This window comes from Hyposmocoma kahamanoa, unplaced genomic scaffold (assembly GCF_003589595.1).
Source record: "Hyposmocoma kahamanoa isolate Upper Pololo Valley unplaced genomic scaffold, ASM358959v1 84, whole genome shotgun sequence".
In the NCBI taxonomy this organism is placed as follows: Eukaryota; Metazoa; Arthropoda; class Insecta; order Lepidoptera; family Cosmopterigidae; genus Hyposmocoma; species Hyposmocoma kahamanoa.
The window spans coordinates 3,944,279-3,970,198 of NW_020654229.1; the positions used below are offsets into that span (position 1 = coordinate 3,944,279).

A 25,920-nucleotide genomic window follows, 5' to 3' on the forward strand; every position below is an offset into this window, starting at 1 on the left:
ATTGTAATTTATTTTAATATACTGTTCTATTGCTATATTAGTTAATTGCAAAGGATAGAAAGCTATACATAAGTAAGCCAAGTTTTTCATTTTTAAGCCTGGTTTATGTGTTAAATATTGTTTAACAATGAGGTGCAGCGTTCAAAATTGCAATAATGACACCAAGAAAACAACCAAGACCCATGGAATCACGTTTCATTTGTAAGTAAATATTTTCTATTCTGAACAAGTCGTCTGCATAAGATGTTTAGAGCAAAGAAGCATAAAAATTAGTAACGGATACATTTGATGCTCTATATAAAAATGTTGTCGCCCGTTTTCTTATTTGAAGGCAATAGAAGGAACAGCCTAAAGATCTAGCTACCTGTAGCGCAACAGATTCTGAATTAACAAGTAACACAACTTTGCATCTGTTTTTTGCATACTTTGCCTAAAAATATTTGATATTTATTATTATTTTAAAAAAGAAGCGCGTTCCCAATTCTTGTCTTGTCCATTATAGTATTGCTTTGCTGTTTTTTTTTTGTAATATTGAAGTATCAATAATATTGTATAGAGTCCTTCTTTTAAATGTTATGGCCCCATTGAAGTAATCAATGATTTCGCCAATGTTAAGTTGAGGAACACACGTTTTTGCTCAAATATTTACAATTGAATGTGTTTCATATTTGTGCAAATTTACAGTGACACATTTTTGTGTGATAGGATAGGGACAAAAGGCATTTAAAGGAAGTAGGACGACGGATAGAAGAAGGAAGGATGTCATATAGGGAACACCGTAATTTACAGCAGTCAAAGAATATATTTTTGGCAACTTTTTGCCATTACTCATTTAAATAATGAAGTTTAGAGGACAATTATATATCAAAAGATTTGTAATGACATTATGATCAGTTAATTACTTTTTAAGTTATCATACCTACGATTAGTAATGAAAGAAAAATGGTTTATGCAAAATTTAATATGTCAACAAAATTATTACTTTATGTGTCAAGGATGGTTAACACATTTTAACAAATGAGTAAATTTTTATTTACAGATTTCCTAAAGATCCCGAACAACGTGCCGCCTGGGTAAAAGCAATGGGAGTCACCGACTGGAAGCCAAAAGATCGTAGCACAATTTGCTCGGAACATTTTGACCCTGAGGATTTTTATCAAACTAGTTGTGGACTGAGAAAAGTGCGAGTTGGTGCCGTACCTGTTATTGCACTGGTACGTGTACTTATTTGTTCCTCATATTTATAAGAGATACTTTATGCATCGATTTTATATAATAATCAAAGTAAAAAAATCTTCTTTATAATGTTATAGCTCAATTGAAACAATTGATGATTCTGCCAATGTCAAGGAAGACATTTTTTGCTCATAATCTGACCACTGAATTTCGATAGAATTCGCCAAGAAGAGAAACTACAACAACAATACCAAACCTGATTGTCACAGGTGCATTGACATTGACAAATTTAAACCTTTAAAAACCCAATACAAAAATCAAATATTCTTTATTTCATACATATGAAAAAACCAAAAAACAGAGATCTGCAACAAACATAGAGATATTCATAAGGTCTGCTGGTCCATTGCGTGGCTTAATTAGCAGAGCATCTGGCATGGATTGCCTGAGGGTACTGGTTCAAATCCAGCCGGATCGAATGTTTCGATCTTTGTTATAATAATTATGTTGTATTACATACATATGTTAGTCCTTAAGGTATTTATTATATTGTATGGGTTAAGTGGCCAAAATTAAATAAATTAATTTAAAAAAAAATACAGCTATCGTCAGCTGCAAAGATTCCTGGCAGAGTGAGTAACTTCATAAATTTCTCACAGGTGCGTTAAGCCAAAATAAACATCTTTAACAAACACTTAAAAAATTTTTATAAGGTCTGCTGAACCGTGCCTGCCGCTTAATAATCAACTTAGCTGCAGACGTAGCTAAGTTAATTATTAAGCGGTATTTATAAATTTTTCATTTTCTTGTTTCAGAATACTGTTGATGATTTAGAAGCGCCAGCAGCAATGAGAGTAAGTTTCAAAGCGAATGATATTAGTTGGACTTAGCCTTTTATTGCACCAACCAAGTCATATTCACGTTTTTATTTCAAAAAATTGATACCTGATACCTATGATACCTAACACACGTACTCATAGCCCCACACTAGGGAAACCCTGTATCGCGGGTGCCATAGACACAGATAACCACAAATTACACCCAAATCACGAGAGAGATAAATGTAGGCCATACAAATATTTTTTCCCCGCCCAGGAATCGAACCCAGGATCTCTGCATGGCAACCATTCGGCCACAGAGGCAGTTTCAGATTTCCCAAGCAGCAATTTCTCAACGGTTTGCACTATCGCCGCTGGAGGAGGGTTCGATTCCTGGTAGAACCAATTTGGGAAATAAACTTTTCGAAATTAGTTTTGGTCTGGGATTTTCGGTGCTCCTAGCATTTCATTTTCGATACTTGAAAAATCGATGTCTTACTTTCTCAAACTCGTATCTTATAAAGAGTGACTTTTCAGGAGATGGCGAAACTTTCAATTTTTTTTAAATTTCTTATCAAGGGTGTTAATTTGGATGCATTATTTTAAGAATAGGCAAAAGCCACTGTGAGAATATGAAGGAAATATGATGTGAAATCAGCCTGCAAAATTTGTATACGTGGGGCGCAGTACAAGTTTCCGGAATGAATAAGAAAAAAGTGCTGTAAATGGTCAGAAATTAATTTATTGTTTCTCAAAATATTCTCCGTTAGCGTTAATGCACAATTTCATACGAATGAACCAATTTTGAAAACATTTATGCCACTCCTCCGTGACAATCTCTGAAACATATTTTTCATACTCTTCGACAGCCTCTTCGGGTGATCCAAATAGTTGACCGCGTAACTGGTTCTTAATTTTTGGAAATAAATAAAAGGTCACAAGGTGCCAGGTCGGGACTGTACGCGGGATGGCTCATAAGGTCAACGTTGTTCACCGTTTAAAATTTATTTCTCTGTCTGGCCGTGTGAGAACTGGCATTATCGTAGTGCAAGATGATACGGCGTTTACGGTGTTTTTCAATAACTTCCGACAAACAAATGGTCGTGTACCAATCATTGTTCACGGTACAACGATTCTCCAAAGCAACAGTAGCCACGTGTCCAATTTTATTAAAAAAAGAAGCAATCGTCCGCTTTGAGGCACTTTGCACGCGCGCCACTTTGGTTGGTTTCGGCTCATCTCGAAAGACCCATGCGCTCGATTGCTGCTTTGTTTTGAGATCGTAGCCATAAATCCATGTTTCGTCACCTGTTACTATGTCCCACACCAAATTTGACGCCCCTTCGTTGAATCTGGTAAGCATGGCATTAAACCAAGTGACGCGATCCGTTTTTTGAGCCTCAGTCAAATTGAGTGGGATCCACCGAGAGCACAGCTTTCCCACACCCAACTGTTTGTGTAGTATTGATTGTATTTAACTCATGCCTATGCCTAAAGATGCCTGAATCTCATGGTATGTCACATGCCTGTCGGTTTTGATCATACAGCGCACAGCATCGATTTTTTTGTTGTTCACAGCAGTGGACGGGCGACCATCACAAAATTCGTCACTGAGATTCACACGACCGCGTTTGAATTCTGCAAATCAGCTATAAATAGTCGTCTTGCATGGTGCTTCATCGCCAAAAGCAGCTTGAAGCCGAGCGAAGCTCCGCTGAGCTGTCAAATTACAGTTAAAGTCGTAGAAAATCATACTACGAAAATTTTCACGAGTTAAATCCATGGTGATGACACAGACAGAGACAACCAATTTCTAAAATGACGCCACAATGTAAAAACAAGTGACAGTCAGATGAAACAAACTGTATTCTACAGCCAAAGAGTTCCATTCTCAAATGTTGTAATTACTTTTTAAATATTGTTTATGTAACTGGCCAGTTCCGGAAACTTATATACCATCCATTTTTTGCATTTCAGTAACTTTGTGCTTTAAGATACGAGTTTGAGGAAGTAAGGCGACGAAATGCTTTATTGTAAAAAATATGAGTAAAGAAAATGGTTTTTACTGTAAAGATAGTACACAGATTCGTATTACAGTGTAATATCTTGGCGGTATCATTTTACATTATTTATACTGTGGCCAAACTTAAACAATTTTGCAGTTTATTGATAAGCCATTTGGCTCAAATTGTGAATTGTACAGGATTTACTATACACTACATGAATAGTATATCAAGAAATTATTTTCACTGGAAAATTTTTATATAGCACCTATATATTTCAAACAATACCTTCAACAGTGTCTATTTTTTTTAACAATAGGTATGCAGAATTTGCCTGGTAAAGAACACAAGGATGTACCACTTCAATCAGTACAAATTGGAGCAAGCTTATGAGCAAATCATTGGAATGCCGGTAGGTTTATTGATTTTTTTTTAAATTAAATAATAAACGCATATTTGACCTCCATCACACCTGATGGAAAGTGACAATGAAGTCGACGATGTAGCATGCACACCAAAATAATGCCTATATTTTCGCCTTGAAAAGCCCAAGTTGTAATGTTCAGGGAACAAGTCTGCAGGTGGGGAATTAATGGTCCCCCGATGATATGGAAGTGGGCAGGTGGAATTAAATCGTGCAATTTCCTCGCACACTCTGCGTGATATATTCTGTAGTAAAATTGTGGTAATATCTATTCTAATATACGAGTATATAATATAACATAATCTTGATAACTTAAGAGTCTATACTACCTCAAATGGCTTTGGTTGATTCCCCATAACAGTTAGTGTTGAATCAATTAAAAAAATGTATAGTAAATTAAATTTTTATTGAATTGATATTCAATTATTTTTTGTGAAATTACTCCACTAGTTATTAATACAGTGAATAGCGACATCTCTCGCCAGGACTGGTAGCTGTAAAGGTACTAACTGGGTGATAAATCTGTCATAGATTTCTCATAGATGGCGCTACGACTAAAAAGTCGTTGAAAGACCAAGTACAAAGACACGACGCAAGCACATAGAAAAATTCGTGAGGTCCGTTGGTTCGTTCCGTGGCTTAATTGGTATAGCGTCTGGCACGGTATGCAAGAAGACGTCGGTTCGAATCCGACCGGATCGAAGGAATTTTTTCTGAGTGTTCGATCTTTGTATTAATAATTATAACACTTTATAGTAAAATTGAGGATATTCACTGATTATTATATGGTGTGAAAAAAGTATTCCTGAAAATTGTCACGATAGAAAAAAAACACAAACTTACCTCGTAATTTTACAAGAAAACCGCTGTATTCAATAGGTACATTAGATATACCAATGATTATTTTATATAAACTGAATTAAATAGAAGACGTTTACGATATATATTTTTGTAATGGTTTTAGTTTCGTTTGTAAAAAACAAAATATAATTTAATTAAATTTTTATTGAATTGATATTCAATTATTTTTTGTGAAATTACTCCACTAGTTTGTTATACTTATTAATACAAAGATCGAACACTCAGAAAAAATTCCTTCGATCCGGTCGGATTCGAACCGACGTCTTCTTGCATACCGTGCCAGACGCTATACCAACTAAGCCACGGAACGAACCAACGGACCTCACGAATTCTTCTATGTGCTTGCGTCGTGTCTTTGTACATGGTCTTTCAACGACTTTTTAGTCGTAAAAATAATTTATTTAAATAATTAAATAAAGCCAGTATCTTTCCCGCTCGCCCTAAGCAAAATGAACCGTATTAGTACGGGAAAATTTTAATTTTTAATTTTAATTCGAGCTGAGGTAGTATCTCTTAATAATCAATATATAGTAATATATATTTGATTTCCAGCCAAGCCAGGACGACAGGCTACCCCAAAAATTGTGCTGGGAGTGCGCCATTCGGTTACTAAACAGTTGCAAGCTTAAAAGTAAAGCGATGCGTAGCCAGAGCCTTATGTTAGATTTGCTTATAAGCAATAACTACGTAAGTGAATAGTTTTTATAATATTAGACTTTTTTTTAACGCGCCCACTATATAATCTTCTTCTTCTTTTTGCTTAATGGCGCTACCCTTTAGATTTCGTACAGTATCGACTTTTCCGCTTGGTAATTTTTAAGGGCTTCTGTAGACCTGCTATTGTGAGTATTGTGAGAGCACAATGTGATATAAAAATTTCTTATTAGATTTTAAAGCTGCAGAGCTGTTGAATTACCTGAAAGGGACAGAGAACGATATATATAGACAAATGTTAGTAAATATGTTAGGCTGGACCATTGGACGAACAAATTATAATTTTATGTTGTTGCTGGTTATATAATCACAAGACTTAAAATCGTATTAAAATTTGTGGGTTTGGGAATTCATGAGAGGAGGATATTGTGCAAGGAGACGGGGTACTTGTTACAATTAAAGAAAATGTGATCCGAAGTTTCTTCGTCCTGCCCGCATTCGCAAAGCGAGCTGTCCCTTACCCTAATTTTAGCTAAGTAAAATGGGCTGTTCGAGTGGCCGAGCCTTAGTCTACATATGGTGGAGGTGCAAGATTTTGATGCTTCGTTAAATTTAAAAAACCATGGTTTACTCCGCACTATATAGGGTACCCCGGAGTCGCGGGTACCATGGACACAAACATAGACAACTGTCAAAGATAATCAAGATGTCAAGAATAAAGTAGGGTTAGATGAAAAATATCGCTTTATTCTTGTTGCTTCTTCACATATCCCATCTTACGGTCATTCATAAAACAAAAACGCCGCGCGCTCGTCTTCTTTTAATTTCATATCCTCCCTCACTTTTGCACATTCCTTCCCCCTCACTCCCACATTCAGATACGTTCACACATCGCCTGAATTATAATTTTTAAATCACGCATGCGTTCAGATCTAGCAATCCCACGCAACTATGAATTACACCAAAACTCACGGGAGAAATAAACTTGTTTCATAAATAAATGAAACCTCTGATTCCTTAATATCTTGCTTATTGACTGAGAGGATGAGAGTAAAGTACAGTACAGTACTGCGATGCCAGTGCAGTAAATAACATTGTACACTTTGCGTCTCTATAAAAACATCACTATCTTATTCCAGCTATAATTACTTTTCATCACACTTGCTCGTAAATAGCATGATTGCATGATGGCGAACTTGGCCCTTGGGCCTTTTTTCTTCTCATTAGCCATGGTAAGGAGGTTTTTAAATTTGTAACGCGACATACTTCCTTACATAGGTCAGTTTCACGTTCAAGCAAGGAAGTTACTTAAGTTCAAAATTAAAACATTCGCTTTAAATGTTATGTACCTAAACAGACTTTATTATTAAGAATTTCTTATAATTGATTTTAATTATGTTCCGTGTAAAAATTTAACAAATTTCGTCATGGCTGTATGCGTATTTGCTTTTTACGTTCGAATTTTATTATCTATGGAAGAATAGCCAGCTGACCATCTGTTGATAAAAAAAAACCGCCATTTACATAATCCATAATTGTTGTTTTGGGTACCATACTTACTCATACAAGAAATAAACATTGTATTTATTTCTTCACAAATATGATGAAAAACATTGTATATATCACGGACGGTAAAAAAATACAAAACTCGATTTATTAAAGCTTCTAATAGACCCGTGTCTGTAATTTCTTATGTACTAAATTCCTTAGTACACAATGTTAGCACTACTGCGTTCGGGTTTTGATAGTGACGCCGATTCTAGACATGAAGTAAGATAACAAGTACAAACTTTATTGTTCCTCCTATTAAACTTAAAGAGAGTGAAAAAGATGATATGTTTTTAAATGTCTCTAATTATATAGGTTGGATTGGGAATCACGGAAACACCATAATATAAATATAGAAAATCTCTTTTTAAACTGTAATGTAAAGAATTTTGCCCCAAAAAATATGCCTAAAATACAGGTACACATTTACTTAGTTAGGGCATCGCAATCACACATTAGTTCTAATATGCTTTACTATGAAGAATGTATAATTTAGATTCCCTTCTTTATGCTTATTTTAATACTATAATAGCTTTTATATTTGTTTTACTTGTATTAGATTAGACCACAAAATTAATAACTGCTTAAATTTCAGCTAACAGTCGAAGATATAAAAACAATAAACAGATCTCAACACAAGCTAAAATCGTCATTATCTATAAGAATAGACGAACCAAATCGTTACGACGTGCTATTAAAGCACAAACAGGAATTTGTCAAGACAGAATCCACTGTAATCGACGGTCTGAAAGTCGAAATTGAGGATACCAATGACATTGGTGACAATGACGTAAGCGATATGGGTAAAGATATAAGCGACATTGGTAATGATATGAGTGATATTGGTCATGTGAATGACATAAGTAATGATATAAGCGACATTGGTAACATAAATGACATTGGTAACGATATAAGCAGTGACTCAAGTGCAAGATGTTTGATACCGACTTTGGTTGAAATTGATATAAAGGTAAATACTTACATATTTAACTACAATAAGTAGCATATTAATTATGGATTTCAGAAATCCTACCAACACCACTTTTTTAAGACCCAAAATTTTAACATTATTATATTTATCACTTTGGATGTTTGATGAGCAAACCTCGTGTTCATTTCCTGGTAAAACCAAATCAGCATATTAGAGTACATGCTAGGAACTAAACCAAGTAGCAATATGTGAATGAGTTCGCCCGGGGAAGTATTATCACCTTGCCTACATATTTCTACCGCCAAGCGGTATTGTGAGCTTTACGGCGATCCATTACAGGCATATGGGACTTGTCAACTTATGTCTCAGGGAGAGACGGGCGCAATGGCAGTATCCCTCAGACATCGAGTGTATAACCAGAAATAGACACAAAATAAGGGCCATCCAAAAATCACAAATTGATAATCTCAGTACGAAGTACTAAAAAAACCGACCTCAAAATTACGTGGAATTACATCTATTTGCCAAGTTTTATTGAAATATGGGGATGTTTAGTTCGCCACTATATAGGACTTGACACAGGAGATAATAAAAATCGGTTCTCACTACTCAAAGTATACTGAGAGAGAAAAACGCCTTAAATTGGAGAATAGCAAAACCAACCATTAAAATAATTGCTCCTTAAGTAAAATTTAGGCGCTAATTATAAAAATTAACATTCATGCGTGATCAGCCACCTTTAGAGGTGGATGATTTTCTTTAAAATGAAATGAGACCATTATGGACGTACCCTCTTTCCAACAAAAGAAGAATCATGAAAATCGGTTCACAAATACCGGAGTTGGCGCGTAACATACATACAAAAAAAAGAAAATAAAAACATACAGTCGAATTGAGAACTTCCTCCTTTTATGAAGTCGGTTAAAAAGCTGAAATAGTACAGCGCCAACAACTGACCTGTGTATACATATCCGTATAATCCAAAATATTCTGTATTTTATTGCAATACAGATAATAAATACCTCTGACAATGGGGGCTGTTCTATTAGGTGGTGTGGGAAAAACAGCAAAACATCTAATTACAAAACAAAACAATGTAATTTTAAAATTTTCGTCCATTGTATCAAAGCTCAAGTTAACCTGGTCGATTTGAAGTGAAACAATTGACGACGCCCGTCAATTGTTTCTAATTCGGGCTGACCAATCGGAGCGCAGTTGTCACCGTAATGATTTGGCAGAATGTTTTGAAACAAATTAAATGACATTTCCTCTCTATGTGTGGTTATAAACTCGATGCCCTCTCACGTTTGCGATTTAAAGCTATACCTTAGATATATCTAAAGCGCACGACTTGCTCAAAAAAATCAAATATATAATCGGTTTGATAATTTCTTCTAGGACGAGCAAAGTAATTCGGCTATATTCTTTGATGAAGTAATGGATACATTCGAAGACTCCGAAGACAATATGAAGCTCAGTGACGTCGTTGTGAAGAAAACTGAAAAAAGAGAAAAGAAAGTCAAGAAGAAGAAGAAATTAAAGTTAAATAAGGTAAGATGGTGGCGCCAGCAAATTAATTTCAATAGTCTATCTTTTTAAAGATGTAGTAAAATGACCGTTTATTGCTCAAAAGTGTTGCCCACTTGCAAGCAACTAGTGATTGTCGATAAATATTATATGGACTATCGACTGAATGTTGATTACGCTTAAACAACAAATAGTCGAACTTGTTTCATTTGAATCGTCATCGATCATCTGAATTGACAACTTTTTTAATACATACATACATACACTGCCTTTAGAACTATATCTTTTAAAAATACAAAGAGGAGATGTTTTAAATCATTTTAATTCAAAAAATTTATATGAATTTATTTATTAAATAATAGATTCAACTGTCAAAATAAGAATAAAGAAGGCAATAACGCAATTAGTAATCATTAAAACAGATTAATCATTTAAAGCAGCAGTAGAGCTCCCTGTGAAAGAGTTTGTCGAGGGAAGTACTGCCACCTTACGCGTTTCTGCCGCCAAACAGTAATGTTAACATTACTGCGTTCCGGTTTTGAAGGGTACGGGTGCTGGTGAAATTACAGGCACATGGGACTTGGCAACTTATGTCTCAAGGTGACGGGCGCAATGGCAGTGCCCCTCAGATTTTTGCGATTTAAAGCTCTTGTGTGGCACTGCAACTGTTATGGACAGGCGTGTAGCTTACCATCAGGCACACGACTAGTTCATCCCGTCACTTGTTATTATATAAAAAAAGGAACATTCACCATTCCGCCTTTTTGTAAAAATTTTATCTTCTTTCACAATCCATCGATAAAACTGTCGACAACAACCACATGTAGGAAATGAAACTATTTTTCCGGATTTAAATCGCGTGTATTTGTTTTAGAGAGGAAATAAGGGCCGTATATTCCTGGTAACTCATTAACGATTCAGCTCTTATAAATATCAACTCTCGTTTGCACTGAAATATAGACAGGCCAACTACTGACCTATGTGTACGTCTCCGTATATTCCAAAAATATTCTGTATTTATTGTAATAAATCTAATATCTCTGACAATGGCGTGCTGTTCCATTCGGTGGTGTGGGAAAAACAGCAAAACATCTAATTACAATACAAACGGAAACACATTTCATCGGTAATTAAATATGAAATATGTAATTTTGCAATTTTCGTCCATTATAGCAAAGCTCAAGTTAACTGGTCGAATTGAAGTGAAACAGTTGACAACACCTATTAACGACACCCGTCAATTGTTTCGAACTCGGGCTAGCCAATCGGAGCGCAGTTGTCACAGTAATGATATGGCAGAATAGTTTCAAACAAATTTAATAACATTTCGTCTCCATTTCTGGTTATATACTCGATGGTTTTTTCAAACAAACCGACGTTTCGGGCCCTTTACAGGTCCCATGGTCACGGTTGATTGATTAACTCATATGTTAAAGCATAAATCCGGAAAAATAGTTTCATTTCCTACATGTAACAGTCTGTATTAGTGGTTATTCGGTGTTCATTATTGGGAATTTAGAGAAATTCTAGTTTAGGTTTTTTTAATAATAATTATATTAGTGTTGTGACGATGAGACCTCTTTCATAGTCATCCTACCTTATAACCCTTTTCTCTGGTCCTGGCCTACTTTTGAAATTTTGAATCGTTCTCAAATTCTTTGTCTTCGACATCCTTACCGCAATTCAGAGTTGGGCCCTTTTCAATGCAATACATTTTAAGCATAAAATCATAATATTGTACTTATAACATGTCTGTGCTGAATAAATTTGTTTTCTTTCTTTCTTTATATGAAACCGAATCCGCTTAAATTACTCGACTCATAAAGTTACGTTCCTCTGGCCTCACTCTTATAGACAAAGTGAAAGTTCAAAAAAAATTGATAATCTCCATTTCCTATTACAACGATATAATTTTTTCAGCATATAAAAGCAGTGAAGAAAGTGAAAAACAAGGAAAAAGAACCTCAAAAGAGCGTTGAAGATGAAGACCCTGAAGTTACAATGGACAAGTAAGTTGATCAGCTTTTAAACCACTTCTTAAAAGTAGTGTTATACTACACCCGAAAAGTAACTTATTACCAGTTGTGCTCGGAATAGGTAGAGTATATAATATATCTGCGAATATTGTGGAGGATATACGGGTGAAAGTCAATGTTATCCTGGGGGTCGAGCAGTTAAATTGTGAATTTTAAGTCATTTGTAGTGAGTGTACCAACTCAACATCGGTCGACCTTCAAGAAGGAAGAGTTTTGGCCGAAGGGTGTAATGTATCAACGTTTCCTAGGCCGGTTACCGGACACCCACGTTGCGTCACACGTCGCAGACAATACGTGTAAATAATTAGTAATTGATGTTTTATCATATTGTTATGTATGTTAGTCTATAAGATAAGTATTTGTGGGTCTTTGTAACCTGAATATAAATTTAAAAAAATAAAATTACCTAAACTTGGAGGAACAGAGACAGAAGTGGAGACCTTTACAACAACATTTTTTTGCCCCGGATTTTTTCGGGATTCGGGAAATCATTTAAGTACATTAAAAATTAGTTACTTGGGATGTGGAGGTAGTAGACAGTAAAAAGTACCTGCATTTGTTTATGGTTTATTTTAGTGACGCGACGTAAACGTAAATCATTCGAAAGAGTGTCATAATTTTCAAAGCCCGCTACTCGTAGCGTTTTGTTGCGGTTGCTGTATCTGTGTCTGGTTGGAAAAAAAATACCGCAAAATCTTCAGAATTTTGGTTCGTGATTTTGTTGTAGAGCATCAACGAATGAATTTTTTTTTTCGCAGTCGAAGTGAAAAGTACAGGTTACTAAAAGCCAATATAAAACCTCGGAGTAATAGACATCCTCGCTAAAGCTGGAGTGACTAACCACCTCGGGAATATATTGGCTCGTTTTAGTCCCTCGATAAAAAATATACTATATGATATGTAATATATCGACTGTGAACTGTTTATTTATTTTTCCCGTGAGTTTAGGTGCAATTTGTGGTTGTCTATGTGTGTGTCCATGGCATCCGCGACACAGGGTTTCCCTAGTGCGGGGCTATGTTGAGTGTGTGCGTTATTATAAAATAAAAAAAAGAACTGGAACCGGTACTATCTCAATTTTGATTTTCCATTCAAGTTAAGTTTTCTGACATCGCCTAAATTTTAAAAACCAATAACAATAATTTAAAAAGTAAACTTAATTTGATTTTCAGGTACAAAGTAACGGAAATTAAGCGTAGAAAGATCGACCACCTGGACGAGTCGTTGTTCACGATAACGACTCTGACATACGAAGAGCAAATGCGCGAAGTGCAACAAAGGCAGGAGAGCTCGAGCTACAAAAACGCCCCGTTCAAATGTCACGTGTGTTACAGAGGGTTCCTCGTCAGGGACCGGTATGACGCTCATGCTGTTAGGCATAGCGAGGTAAGAAATTGTATAATTGTAATAGTCCTAATATTATAAATGCGAAAGTAAGTAAGTAAATTTAGCAGCACTAGAGCTTGTGAAAAAGTTCGTCCAGGGAAGTACTGCCACCTTACCTATGATGGTGTTGACGAGATGAGATGGTGTTTTTGTACAGGATTATTTGGAGAATACAACTAAACTAAATACTAACAACATTGACTTACAATTATATGGACGTCGGGTCCGCGCTAAAAAGTGTCCGAACTTATAGGGCGTTAAAATCGTATACAGAGCGTCATTCACTGTCATTCATTGTTCGGCTGACAGCGAAGCAAGCAAAATTAGACAGTACTGCGATGACATTACAATTTAAATTCAACGTTTAAGGTTTTTCATATTCCTTTACATGTCACTACGTTTAAATAGGTTGACTTGGGACATTTTTTTCGTGGTTTTTCTATTAGACCCGTCGTCCATTTATTTGTAAGTCAATGACTAACAACTATACATTATACTATATTACTAACATCATAAACAACAACTTTTACTCCATGACTTTTTACAAATTAAAGTTGCAATTGTTGTATATTAATTAAAGTTGTAAGTTGTAATAAGAAAATTGCACCTAACTAGTTGACACGTAGAGTAACCAATAAATATATGTTACATTAATCTTAAACAGTTAGTTTGTAAGTAGTCAATTGCTTTAAGTTTTTTTTTTAATACTCCTATGTATAAACGTATGCCGTCGCAACTTGTAAATGAAACAACACAAAAACTCGACTCACGATATCTGCTGTTTTGAGCAATTGTTTGTGTAAGTTGTCCTAAAAAAAAATCATTTGTACCGTCAACCTCATATCCGTGAACCGAATCTTCAGACACCGTTTGAGAAAATTTAGGGATCGTACAATGAGATGACATTTGATAGTAACACTGTATATTTTAATCACTATGAAATCGAATAATTACTTGCACGTTCTATTAATTTTAACGATCAAAATAGGCACTACGCGAAACGTAGGACAGTTTCTAGGTCTCTCGTCTACCACCACTGTTCCGCACCCAGACTCCGTCGAGGTCCACCGGCAGAGGGAGCGCGCGATACACTCTGTAAATGACCGTTTTCTTTAGGTTTTTTTGTACTGTCTAACAGTTATTAGTTCTGTGTTTGGTAGTAAGATAGTTCAAACGTGCAAGCATCCAACACACCGAATTATCATCGTTTAGAGTGATCTATTTAAATATTTGTATTTTTGTACGTAAAATCTAATAAATTACTAAAAGTCATGCAACAACAGAATTGTTGTTTATATTAGTAATATAGTCCTGGGAGGTTGTTAATTTTTTCAAATAACCCTGTATAATAATAAAATAGATAACAAGTTTATCTGAAAAGTTAATCATGTTCTATACAAATGGGAATTATACACCGTCCAATCTTGTATTTAAATTTTGACATATCGACCCCTCCTACGTAAAGTATCGTATGTCGAAATTGCCAAGTTTACAGGAGATAGTATTAAAGTTTTGAATTGACAGAAATGAGCATAACACGTGACTTTAGCATTTGTTAGTTTTATTCGGCAAAGCTCGTTAATTACGTAGAGTGATCATCTAATAGATTGTCATAGACCATCTAAGATATGATTTTGTAATATTATATCCGAGTAATGAAGATTGTTATGAGGATTCATTATAATGAATCGTCGGATTATTCTCCATGTGAACGGGGATCATCACTTGAATCTTCATAAACATTAATTGTGAATTCTCGAGTACACAAATTGTCAAACGCAACATCACGGTCCCAATCAGACAATATGTTCTTTTTTGAACCCGCTAACATTCACGATTAAAACTTTCAAGCTCACATTCATAAATAAAATCGATTGAAATGGTTGGACGGAGTATACCTTATCCCAGAGAGAGACAAAATGTTCCTAATTTTGCTGTGTTTTCAGACCAGTGGTGCGTTTGAATGCTTCATCTGCAAGACTCGGTTAAAAACGGGCCGGGCACTTAGAAAACACCTCACGGCACAGCACACTGAGAAGTTCAGTTGCAAGGGGTGCCCATTTGTCACTAGAAATAGGTAAGAATGCATTGAAATGACCATAACACGAGTAATAGAATGTTGATATAAACACATGTACACACATATCCATGCACGCACGCATGTGCACACGCACATTGTGGTATATTGTTTTTCACATTTTTAATAAATATAATCTTTATTAATATAAACGATAACGCCAGAGGACAGTCTGAGATGATGAATGGTCTCTTTTAACACGGTTCTGGCAGAATACCAGCGTCGCTGAAAACTGCTGGCATTTATGCTGATCCAGTGCCTTTTCGCTGCCATGGCTTCCAAAAGTATTTACTTCAATTAGTTATATGTGTAGTTATACGTTCCTTTTCTTAAAAAAATGTGTTATTTTAAAGTGGTTCAATATAATAATTATTATCATGTTAGTTTTAGTGGATCCTATGTAAATAAGCTGTCATGGAAATGAATATAGTTTTTATCTATCTAGTCTATTAGTTACATCGTTCACCGCTAGATGGAATTAGCAGTATTCTGAAACGATACTATTCAGTATTTTGTTAACTGCATTAGAATCGCATTAAGTCGGTAAGAAATTTCTTTATGTCCATGTAGTAATAGCGAAAACGACTACGTTTAAGCTCAGACCACACAGGGGCGGTACAGCGGGAAAAGCGGTCCGGGGGCGGATCTGCGGGAAGCAAATGAGCACCGGGGCATACCACTTAGCAGTCCCAAGCGTAGTTCGCAGCGGAACAGCGGCCAGTGTGACGTCAATAGCGACCACATTTCTTTTTCAACACAGATTTTAAATAATAAACCACATCGCCGTCAGATAATGATCAAGAAAATTTTCTGCTTTTATTTGCGTTACGGAAGCAACACAAAAATTTATCGGTCGAATTCATATTGGAACTTAATAAAAACACAATCAGGAGTTGTAAAAAAATACAACGTCAAAGCCCGCTAAAGTCCCGCTCCCGGACCGCGCCCGCTGCTATTGCTCTGTGTGTCTCAGTTACATAGAATTGCCCCGCGTTCGCCCCGCATTCACTCCGAGTTATCCCCGCAACTGATCCGCCTGTTTGTCATGGCGTTCGGACCCCATTTTTTTTTTTTTTACGGGGGGGAAATCTTTATGGATACCCCTGAGCCCAGGGAGACTCAGGGGTTATGTGGGGACTCTCCCTCCAGACTGGAGGGCCTACCCCACTAAAACCCCCCCGGGTTTCCCTCTCGCCGGTTGAGTCGGCGCCGTGGGATCAGTGAACATTCACCACGACGCCGCCCGGCCGCCCTAGCTTACGCCAGGGCTCCCGCGCCAACGGAGGGGCGAGTCGGTTGTCCTCCGACCCGCCCCCCAGACGAGTGAGGCCGTGCAATGCAGGCTCCGGAGTCCCTGTCCAGAGCCCGCTGGTCTCACTAGGGGATCAGGCGAGCAGCGAACTGCCTTCGCCTTCTCCCCGTACGTCTGCGCCGGAGCGGGTGCGCGTCCGCCGCGTCCTCGCGCACCCGCTCCGCGGCCTCCTTTTGCGACATAACCTCTGCGCAAAAGGAGGCCACCGCCTCCCAGGACTCCTCGCTATCGAGCATGGCGGCAACCACGCTCGGCAGCGAGAGGTCCTGCCCTACAGTCCCCGTCAGAGTGCGGCGCTGCTCATCCCACCGGCTGCACACCTCTAGGGTGTGCTGCGCGGTGTCATCCGCAGCGCCGCACCCGTGACACGACGGGGACAGTTCCCTCCTCGCCACCTTGTGCAGGTAGTGGCCGAAGCAGCCGTGCCCGGTCAGCACCTGCACAAGGTGGTACGACAGTGGCCCGTGGAACCGGTTTACCCACTCTACGAGGACAGGGCGGATCGCCTCTATGGTACGAGCGCCATAGGGGGGATCCGCCAAACCCTCTTTCCACCGGTCCCGCATGCGCTGCGCCGCGAGGCGGCGCTCCCGCTCCACCTCTTGGGGAGCGGGTCGCTGTGGCGTTCGGACCCGCACCGCGCTGCCCCGCCACGCGGTTCAGTGTGGCAGGGTTCATATAAACTATGCACCCGCGGCCGCCTCTGTGAGGCCAGAGCATAGCGTTGTATATAATACTAAAATACTAAAAAATTCTTAACTTTTTTTCAGAGGTGTAGCAAGGGAACATGAAAAATGGCACGGAGGAGCTAGATATCAATGCCCGCACTGTCCTAGCGAATTCGAGTAAGTGTTTTGCGTTACCTACATACCATCAACACCACAGAACAATATATACAGTAGAAGTGCTTAGTTTGCGTGGTACGTGTGCCAACAATACGCGAAGTTTCACATACTTGAGCTCAGTCCGTCATTTTCCGCTTTGTATGTTATAATCTTGATTATCTATTTTGCTACTTTGGAGTGCAAAAATGATAGTCGGATAAAATTATCTATGGTATGGCAAATAATATATTATCTACGGAATGGAGGCTAATTTTTGTGGCAAAGTCTTCCGCGAAATTCTCGCGCGTACTTTTTTGGCTCGTATCTAGTTTGTACGTTACACAATTGACCATAAAGTTCATTATGCTATGTACAGCATCGTTACAAAAATTCACTTCCATTCCGTTCCTCCGCAATATAAGTTGAGACTAAGTCTTATTTTATTTTAATACATTTCATTATCGTAATTATTATATCGTAGCTGTTATATTATTATCGTAGTATTTTTCTTGTAAGATATTTATAATATTTGTCTTTTTGGAGATCTACTTAAACATCGATTCGTCGTCGTTCAGCTGCTGACCGCTAGATTCATTGAAATTTCAATTGTAAATATGTAAAATCAAAACATCGTAACTTTCAACAATAGGTACTGAACTTTCAACGACATGCTTGTTAACCGCCTTCAAAAAAGGAGGTGTCTCAATTCGACTGTATGTTCTTTTTTTTTGTTTTTGTTTTTTTTTGTTTTTTTTTTGTATGTATGTTACGCGATAACTCCGGTATTTGTGAACCGATTTTCATGATTCTTTTTTTGTTGGAAAGGGGGTACTTCCATAGTGGTCCCATTTCATTTTGAAGAAAATCATCCACCTCGAAGGGTGGCTGTTCACGCATGAAGATTCATTTTTATAAATAGCGCCTAACTTTAATTTAGGAGCAATTACTTTTAGCAATTATTTAGTTGATTTTGCTATTTCTCCAATTCAAGGCGTTTTTCTCTCGATATACTTTGAGTAGTGTCGTAGTGAGAACCTATTTTTATTATCTCCAGTCAAGTCCTATATAGTGGCGAACTAGGGGATATTTCAATGAAACTTAGCAAATAGACGTAATTCCACGTACTTTTTTAAATTATCCACTTGTACGCTCAGGCGCGAGCTTACGTCATCACGGCGCCACCCTACGTTTTTTTTATTGTTTACATTAGGAGCCGCGATAAGGCGCTTGTAATATAAACACTTGAAACTCGAGAACTCTGCACTAAATAAATGAAGAAAATAATAACTGAATGAGTCTCAGACATAAGTTTTTACTTACCACGTTTCATCTTTCGGAAAACGAAAAAAACCCCTCTCTTTATCCCGTTTAAATGCTGGTAAACAGCCGTACACAGCGCAACTCACGACCATTATAAATAGTAAAGTACAAAGATGTTATACATTAACATACAAGCTTCGTAGTGAATAAATGAAAACTATATTCAAATATCAAAGTCGTCTTAGCGCGGAAACCGCTTGCCGACAGCCTTATTGCCGTTCAGACAATGTGCGGGGCGTAGTGCGCTATCTAAAGCCAGGGAGACGCGGAGAAGTCCATTCTTGTTACTTTTTTGTTCTCTGCCCTGGGTGTATAAGGCTCCAATTATTATCATGGTACAATATTGGTGTTATTTAGAAATGTTAAGCATCAAATTCTTAAAATATGTTGAAACTTGTGTTTTCAGTAAACTAACAACTTATATGGGACATATTAGAATCAAACACGTATCCGATTTCGTATGCGAGTTGTGCGGATACACGTTTGTAAGCAAAAAAGGCATTGATGTCCACAAGAAGAAAAAGCATCGGTTGATTGATAAGACCGTAAGTTCAAATTTAGATTATCTTTATTACACTCAAAATCATCGCATTGATTAAATTCTTCTACCCATTAGAACTTAGTTTCCCAGAGTGGCCCCTGCAGCTCCCCTGTGGGCGCTGAAGAATCCTAGGGGGTAGGGGCCTCGAGAGCAATTGGGGGGCGTTGATGTAGTTGAAAAAAAAAACCTGAATAACCTATACAGGGTGATTGGTAACTCGATACATTCCTTTTAAGGGGTGAAAGTAGACCTAATTTGAAGCAAATTAAGTCAAGTTATACCCTGTCCGAAAATTAGTAGTTTCGAAGATATTGAAGATTTAAATTTTTTTTTAAAAAATCCCGATTCTCAGCTTTGTTATTTTTTTGGAATTTTATTTCTGTCCGTTTCTGGTTTGTTTTCATTTTATCTAGTAGTTATTGAATTAAAGTTATTGTTTAATAGCAATAGAGTACGAAATAACTGTTACATTTGCCATAGTGGTTCAAAAATGATGAGAACTACCGAAAAAGAAACAACAATTTATTTATTAAAAGGAGTGCCTTGTAAAAAAATTATATGGAACGATGTGTACAAATTACTTAAATTACTTCTTTGTACTTCTTTGTTGTTTCACCCCTTAAAAGGAATGTATCGAGTTACCAATCACCCTGTATAACTCAACTGCCTCCGTGGTTGAATGGTTACCATACTGGACTGCCACGCAGAGGCCCTGGGTTCAGTTCCCAAGCCGGGAGAAATATGTGCATGGCCTATGTTGAGTGTGTATGTTATTATTATTATTCGTGTGCATTCGGAATTCCGATGATTGCCGAGGGACATTGAGAAAATAGAAGCACTGTACCTTGTTATTCGATCATATCTCGGCCTGTCGCGGTAGCAGTCTTTAGGTCAAGTTAGAGACCCTAGGGCGACCACAAATCTATAACAAAAAATAACAACCCGTTAATTTCGCTTAACGCGATTGTAATGGCATTGCTGTGTTTTAAACATCATGTTTAAAAACATGCTAACGATACGTGCCATATCTAGCAGTATTATAATAAAGTAATATATTTGATTGCAGACAACACTAGAAGGCCCGTACTGCGAAGTGTGTGACGTGAAATTCGTGTCTGAAGAGGCCCACGCGAGACATATGAAGCTGTCCTCACGACACAGTAGTGATAATGACCCGTGAGTATCTAGTGAAATTACAGGCACATGAGACTTGTCAACTTAGTCTCAGAGTGATAGGCGCAGTGGCAGTGTCCCTCAAATATTTACGATCTAAACGACAGGCGTGTCGCCCTGTCACTAGTTATCATAAAAAAATATATATTTAAAATACTAACAACCTAGCAGGACTGTATTATTAACGTCCCGGTAACGGTCCCGGGTTCGATTCCCGGGCCGGGAGAAATATTTGTATGGCCTACATTTATTACTATCGTGAGTTTGGGTGTAATTTGTGGTGTCCATGTGTGTATCCTTGTCACCCGCAACACAGGGTTTCCCTAGTGCGGGGCTATGTTAAGCGTGTGCGTTATTATTATTATTATAACGTCATAAACAACAACTTTTCTTCCATGACTTTTTACTAAACATAACAAATTTACCAAAAATAAACTTCAGTTGTTGTTGTACTATCTGCCATTTTTTAGATATGTATTTATTAGAACAAGTTCAAACGAGCAATCGTCCTCAGCGAATACTCCCACTCCCGTGCTGCACAGAGTATTAACCGTTTAGAGCAGAGATGAAAAAACGGATGTCCAGTAACTATCCGCCTTTTTTTACTATTCGGCCGGATACCGGATAGTATAACAATATCCGGCGCAATATATGAAAATGCAATCATTCACTAATCAATCAATCTCGGCGATGCGCGCTGTAAACCGGCCGCGACATGTTTACGGCAGTGGGTCAAATATCCGGCGACCGCATATCCGGCTATCCGGCCTAGGTGCTTGCCAGATATCCGGTATCCGGCCAAATCGCTATCTGTTTCATTTCTATTTAGAGCGATCTATCGAAATCTATTTATTTTTGTATGAAAGTAAAACCTAAAGAATTATTTGGAACTTGTTGTTGATGATGTTAGTAACATAGTCGTGCAAGGTAGTTACTTTTTAAAAATAACCCTCTATACTATTTCTGTTATCATTGTTATGACCAGTTCCGGACCCCATAATATGGCCTTTTGTTACATTTATTTCGTACCTGTATTTTGCACCTAAACCACTAAATCCTTTTACTCGTTACAGGAACCGTATAAGGAATGATTCCCAAAGCATGAACGCAGAGAAGAACGGTCGAGTGATGAGAAAAATCGAGAGGAGGCCGGTGATACACCCAAGAGACCCCGCTGACAAAGATAGGAGAGCTGAACCATCCGGACCAGTCACATGCGAGCAGGTACGCTGGCCATTTTGTCTTTGTCTCTAACCACAATTATGTATAGTCTGTCTTTTTTGACGACGGAGTAAAATGACAGTTCATTACACAAGTGTGACCACTTGCAAGCAGCTAGTGATTGCAATCGGTAAATATTCTATCGACTATCGATTGAATATTTGTCACGTTTATGGAATAAATAGCCGCCAAATAGTTTCCGAGTTCATTTGAAATGTCAATTTTTGTAAGTTCATACTTATAATTATACACTGTATTTAGAACGATGTCTTTGAAAAATACAAACAGGAGACGTATTTTAAATCTGCTTATTCTTGTTAAAATGTATATGAATAAAAAATTATTTCTGTACTAGTCGGCCGACTGTCTAAATAAGAATAAAAATGACAATAACGCAATTAGTAGTCATTGTAACGTCAAAACATTCATAATTCAGTCATTTTTGGCAAAACTTTATCTTCTTTCACAATTTATCGATAAAACTGTCGACATCAACTACATGACTATTTAAAATTTTATGAAAACTGGCAACCCCGCACATGTCATTTTACTCCGTCTTCAAAAAAAAACAGACTATGTATGTGTAGAGTGATGGCAGAGCAACAAAAATTATATGAGAGGACTAACCTAAATCATATTACGTATTTTTTACGTATTTTTACGTATTTATTATGTATGTATTATAAGCATGTTTATATTATGTTATTTATTTATACCATACAAATTATCGATTAGCTTTCTAGTATATTGTTCTTCTTGTTTAAGTGTAGCACCAACCTATTGTGTTTTTTTCTGTTTGGCCCAATGGTTGACTGGTAGAGAATGCCTTATGACATTAAGTCCGCCATTTGTACTTCAGTGTTTTGTACAATAAAGTTTGAATAAATAAATATTACCAGAGCAACTGAAATAAATTATATCACCAGAGCAAAATTGTATCAGTACATCAACTTAAATTGCATCAGCAGCATTACTATGTTCCGGTTTTGAAAGGTTAAGGTGCCGATGAAATTACAGGCACATGGGACTTGTCAACTTGTGTCATACAAGTCTTTACGATTTAAAGCTCTGAGTGGCACTGCATCTGTTATGGACAGGCGTGTAGCCTAACCTTGAAAAAAACATACCATTACCTGAACAATACGTTTTCATTCTAGTGTGGCATCCAACTGCGCGATTTGCGACTTTACGCACAGCATTTCAGAAGATCCCACCCTGACAAGAACAGAACCAAGTACCCTGCTATGAAAACGCCCTGTATGTGTGAACAGTGTGGTCGGATATTTCAGGTAAGCACAGATATTTTAAATGTGTGTTAAATAAATGATCAAAGTAAAGGTAAACGAATGAAAATCGTAAGCCTCTGTGACATTTAGGAGGACAGATAAAAATTGCTGTCTTCAGTGACATCTAGGAGGACAAATAAAAATTGCTGGCTTCAGCGACGTCTAGGAGGACGGAAGGTGAAAGTAAATTTAGGCAATACAAATATTTCTCCCGTCCCGGGAATCGAACCCGGGACCTCTGCGTGGCAGTCCAGCATGGTAACTGTTCGGCCCCGGAGGCAGTTACTTTTTAATTAAGAGTTTTGACTTGTATCAAGTCCTTAGAGCCATGTCTTCGGTTAATTATTGGGATCCTCATTAAATATTTTCCAATGTAGCTCTACAACATGTTTCCACTTTCTCGTAAATAATAGTTCTCTTGTTTGGGCTTTCTAAATAGTCTTTAAAGCGGCGGGAGTCAATATTTATGTTTTCACTTGATCACGTTATTGTCACTTTGAACAAAAACTTTGAATTTGTAATTATTGGAATTTTCACTCTTTTGTAATTTGGTTTAAAATAAGGAATATAGTTCTAACTTTCTTCGTAACTATTTCTTTTTTCGTATTTTCTTCATAGTGTACTTAAAATTAATCTTTGTAAAAAATTGTACTTGTAACTTCAAAAGCCTGCTATTTAGTCAGAGGCACTTATTTTGTATATACAAAAAAACCAGAGATGTGTGCAAGGTACCGTGCGAGCTCGCCGACGTCTCCGCCCACCCCACCGCACCCCGCCCGCGCACAGCTGAAAAGAGTCCGCTACGCATTCTCGCGCAGCTTTGGTGAAAATCATCACACTGTGTCACAGCGCAGCTTCACATCCTCGCGTCGCCTAGCTACCTCGCACATCTCTGGTGGAACCGCAGCCTAACGGCTCTAATTAGAGACCAAGTCACATGTACCTGCAGTTTCACCCGCACCCGTACCCTTGAAAACCGAAACGCAGAAATAATTATGTTAACTAATATCAACGTCTTTTCCACAGAGCATGGCCCTTTTAAAAGACCACATGTGGGTGCATACAGGAGAGAAACGCTTCAAATGCGACCGATGCGACAAGTCCTTCACACAGAAGACCAACCTGGTCTTCCACATGCGAGTCCACAGCTCGACGCGGCCTTCGTACGAGTGTCCACTATGTGGAAAGCATTTCGCGTTCTTCAACAACCGACGGAGACATATGTTTGTAAGTATAACTGCCTCAGTGGCCGAACGATTACCACCCTGGACCGCCACGCAGAGGTCCCGGGTTCGATTCCCGGACCAGAAGAAATATAAATATAATTATAAATATAACTTGTATGGGTTCTATTTATTCTCATTGTCATTATCCTATTCAAATTAATATTGGTGGAAAAAGTGATGAGATATCAAGTCGAAATGTTTGAAATATACGTGAAAGTGTTCACGTATTCGATTTATTGAGTGATTGCTTTAGAATTTTAACCAAACACTTGTTTACTTTTTGCTCAAAATGGATTGCAACAGACTATATTCAGTTTATATATGGTTACAGATTCACACGGGCCTGAAACCATTCAAATGCGAAACATGCGGCAAAACCTTCACCACATCTGGCGAGCAACGAGCTCACGTCGAACATGTGCACATGAAGAAACCCTGGCCCAAACGGGCTAGAGCTCAAAGGCAGGGCGCCCATATGCCGCCGCCGCAAGATCCTGATTTGTGGCAGCAAAAATGTGTTATGCCACCTTTGGAAGATTAAATTGGGCCAAAAGTGCAATTAAAGTGGCCCGAAGTAGTGATATCTTTGGCCCAAATGTGTGGTTTCTGTGGCCCAAAATTGTGTGATTGGAGTGGCTTAAATATTTATAATAATATGTAGTCGCTCAAGTCAATGAATGAGCGAATATAGTGGCCCAAACGAAATAATGGAGTTTCTCTAAACTATGGATGTAGTGGCCGTAATTAATGAATGTGGTAAAAGTATAATGCATGGTATAGGTAATGATTACATTAATTATAGTACACCATAGTAAATTATAACTAGAGTTTGTAGAAAGATGTAGATTTTTGAAATTTTTTAAATAAGTAAATTGTAGGAAATAAATTTAAGTACTAGTGGATAGTGGAATTAGCAATAAAATTTCCACTAATATTATATACCATACATGAAGTGTCACAAAATAATTTGTGAATTAAGCGGCCCATTGGAGTGATTAGGATTGCCCAAATGAATACAATAGTAGGCTCAATTGATAAGTGAATTGGCCCAAACCGAGTAAGTTAGATTTGTATAAATATAACAATTTTAATTAATAAGTATTATATACTCATATGATTTACAATAAAACAAAACTGGATCTCATAACAATAAATAAAGTATTCTAATGTAGGTTTATTAGGGTTTAATATTTATTGTATTAAATTATAGTATTTGTATAACGACGCGAAACTCAAGATTTTTTACGCTTTTTATAGTACTTGATATTTAGAGAGAATTAGTGCGAGGTATTTGACTACGCCGCTGATGAGTAGAATCGATAGCCATAAAGTATAATCTGCCTTTTTTGAAGACGGAGTAAAATGACAGTTCATTACGCAAAAGTGTTACCCGCTTGCGAGCAGCTAGTGATTGCGGTCGATAAATATTCTATCGATTATCGACTGAATGTTGGTCACGCTTATGGAACAAATAGCCGAACTTGTTTCATTTTAATCATCCTCGACCCATTATTCATCCAATTACTGAGCACAAATTCATTTGAATTTTCAATTTTTGTAAGATCATACATACGTA

General features: G+C 37.4%; 1 protein-coding gene across 1 annotated transcript; it reads left to right on the plus strand.

Moving 5' to 3' along the window:
• On the plus strand, positions 1-25,920 carry LOC113234406 (zinc finger protein 737-like). Its single transcript, XM_026469716.1, has 17 exons — positions 1-201; positions 1,040-1,214; positions 1,992-2,030; positions 4,317-4,409; positions 5,835-5,969; positions 8,080-8,454; positions 9,943-9,966; positions 11,863-11,951; positions 13,151-13,364; positions 15,311-15,441; positions 17,524-17,598; positions 19,304-19,442; positions 20,505-20,614; positions 21,685-21,835; positions 22,990-23,121; positions 24,145-24,345; positions 24,676-25,920. Exons 1-17 carry the CDS (start codon positions 128-130, stop codon positions 24,883-24,885), a joined length of 2,367 nt encoding a protein of 788 aa, XP_026325501.1. The 5' UTR covers positions 1-127; the 3' UTR covers positions 24,886-25,920.

Excerpts from the sequence above, each read along its gene's own strand:
- LOC113234406 (XM_026469716.1), top strand. The coding sequence starts at position 128 with ATGAGGTGCAGCGTTCAAAATTGCAATAATGACACCAAGAAAACAACC. Across the intron at positions 17,599-19,303 it reads CACTGTCCTAGCGAATTCGA|TAAACTAACAACTTATATGG; the intron begins GTAAGTGTTTTG and ends TTGTGTTTTCAG. Across the intron at positions 19,443-20,504 it reads ATCGGTTGATTGATAAGACC|ACAACACTAGAAGGCCCGTA; the intron begins GTAAGTTCAAAT and ends ATTTGATTGCAG.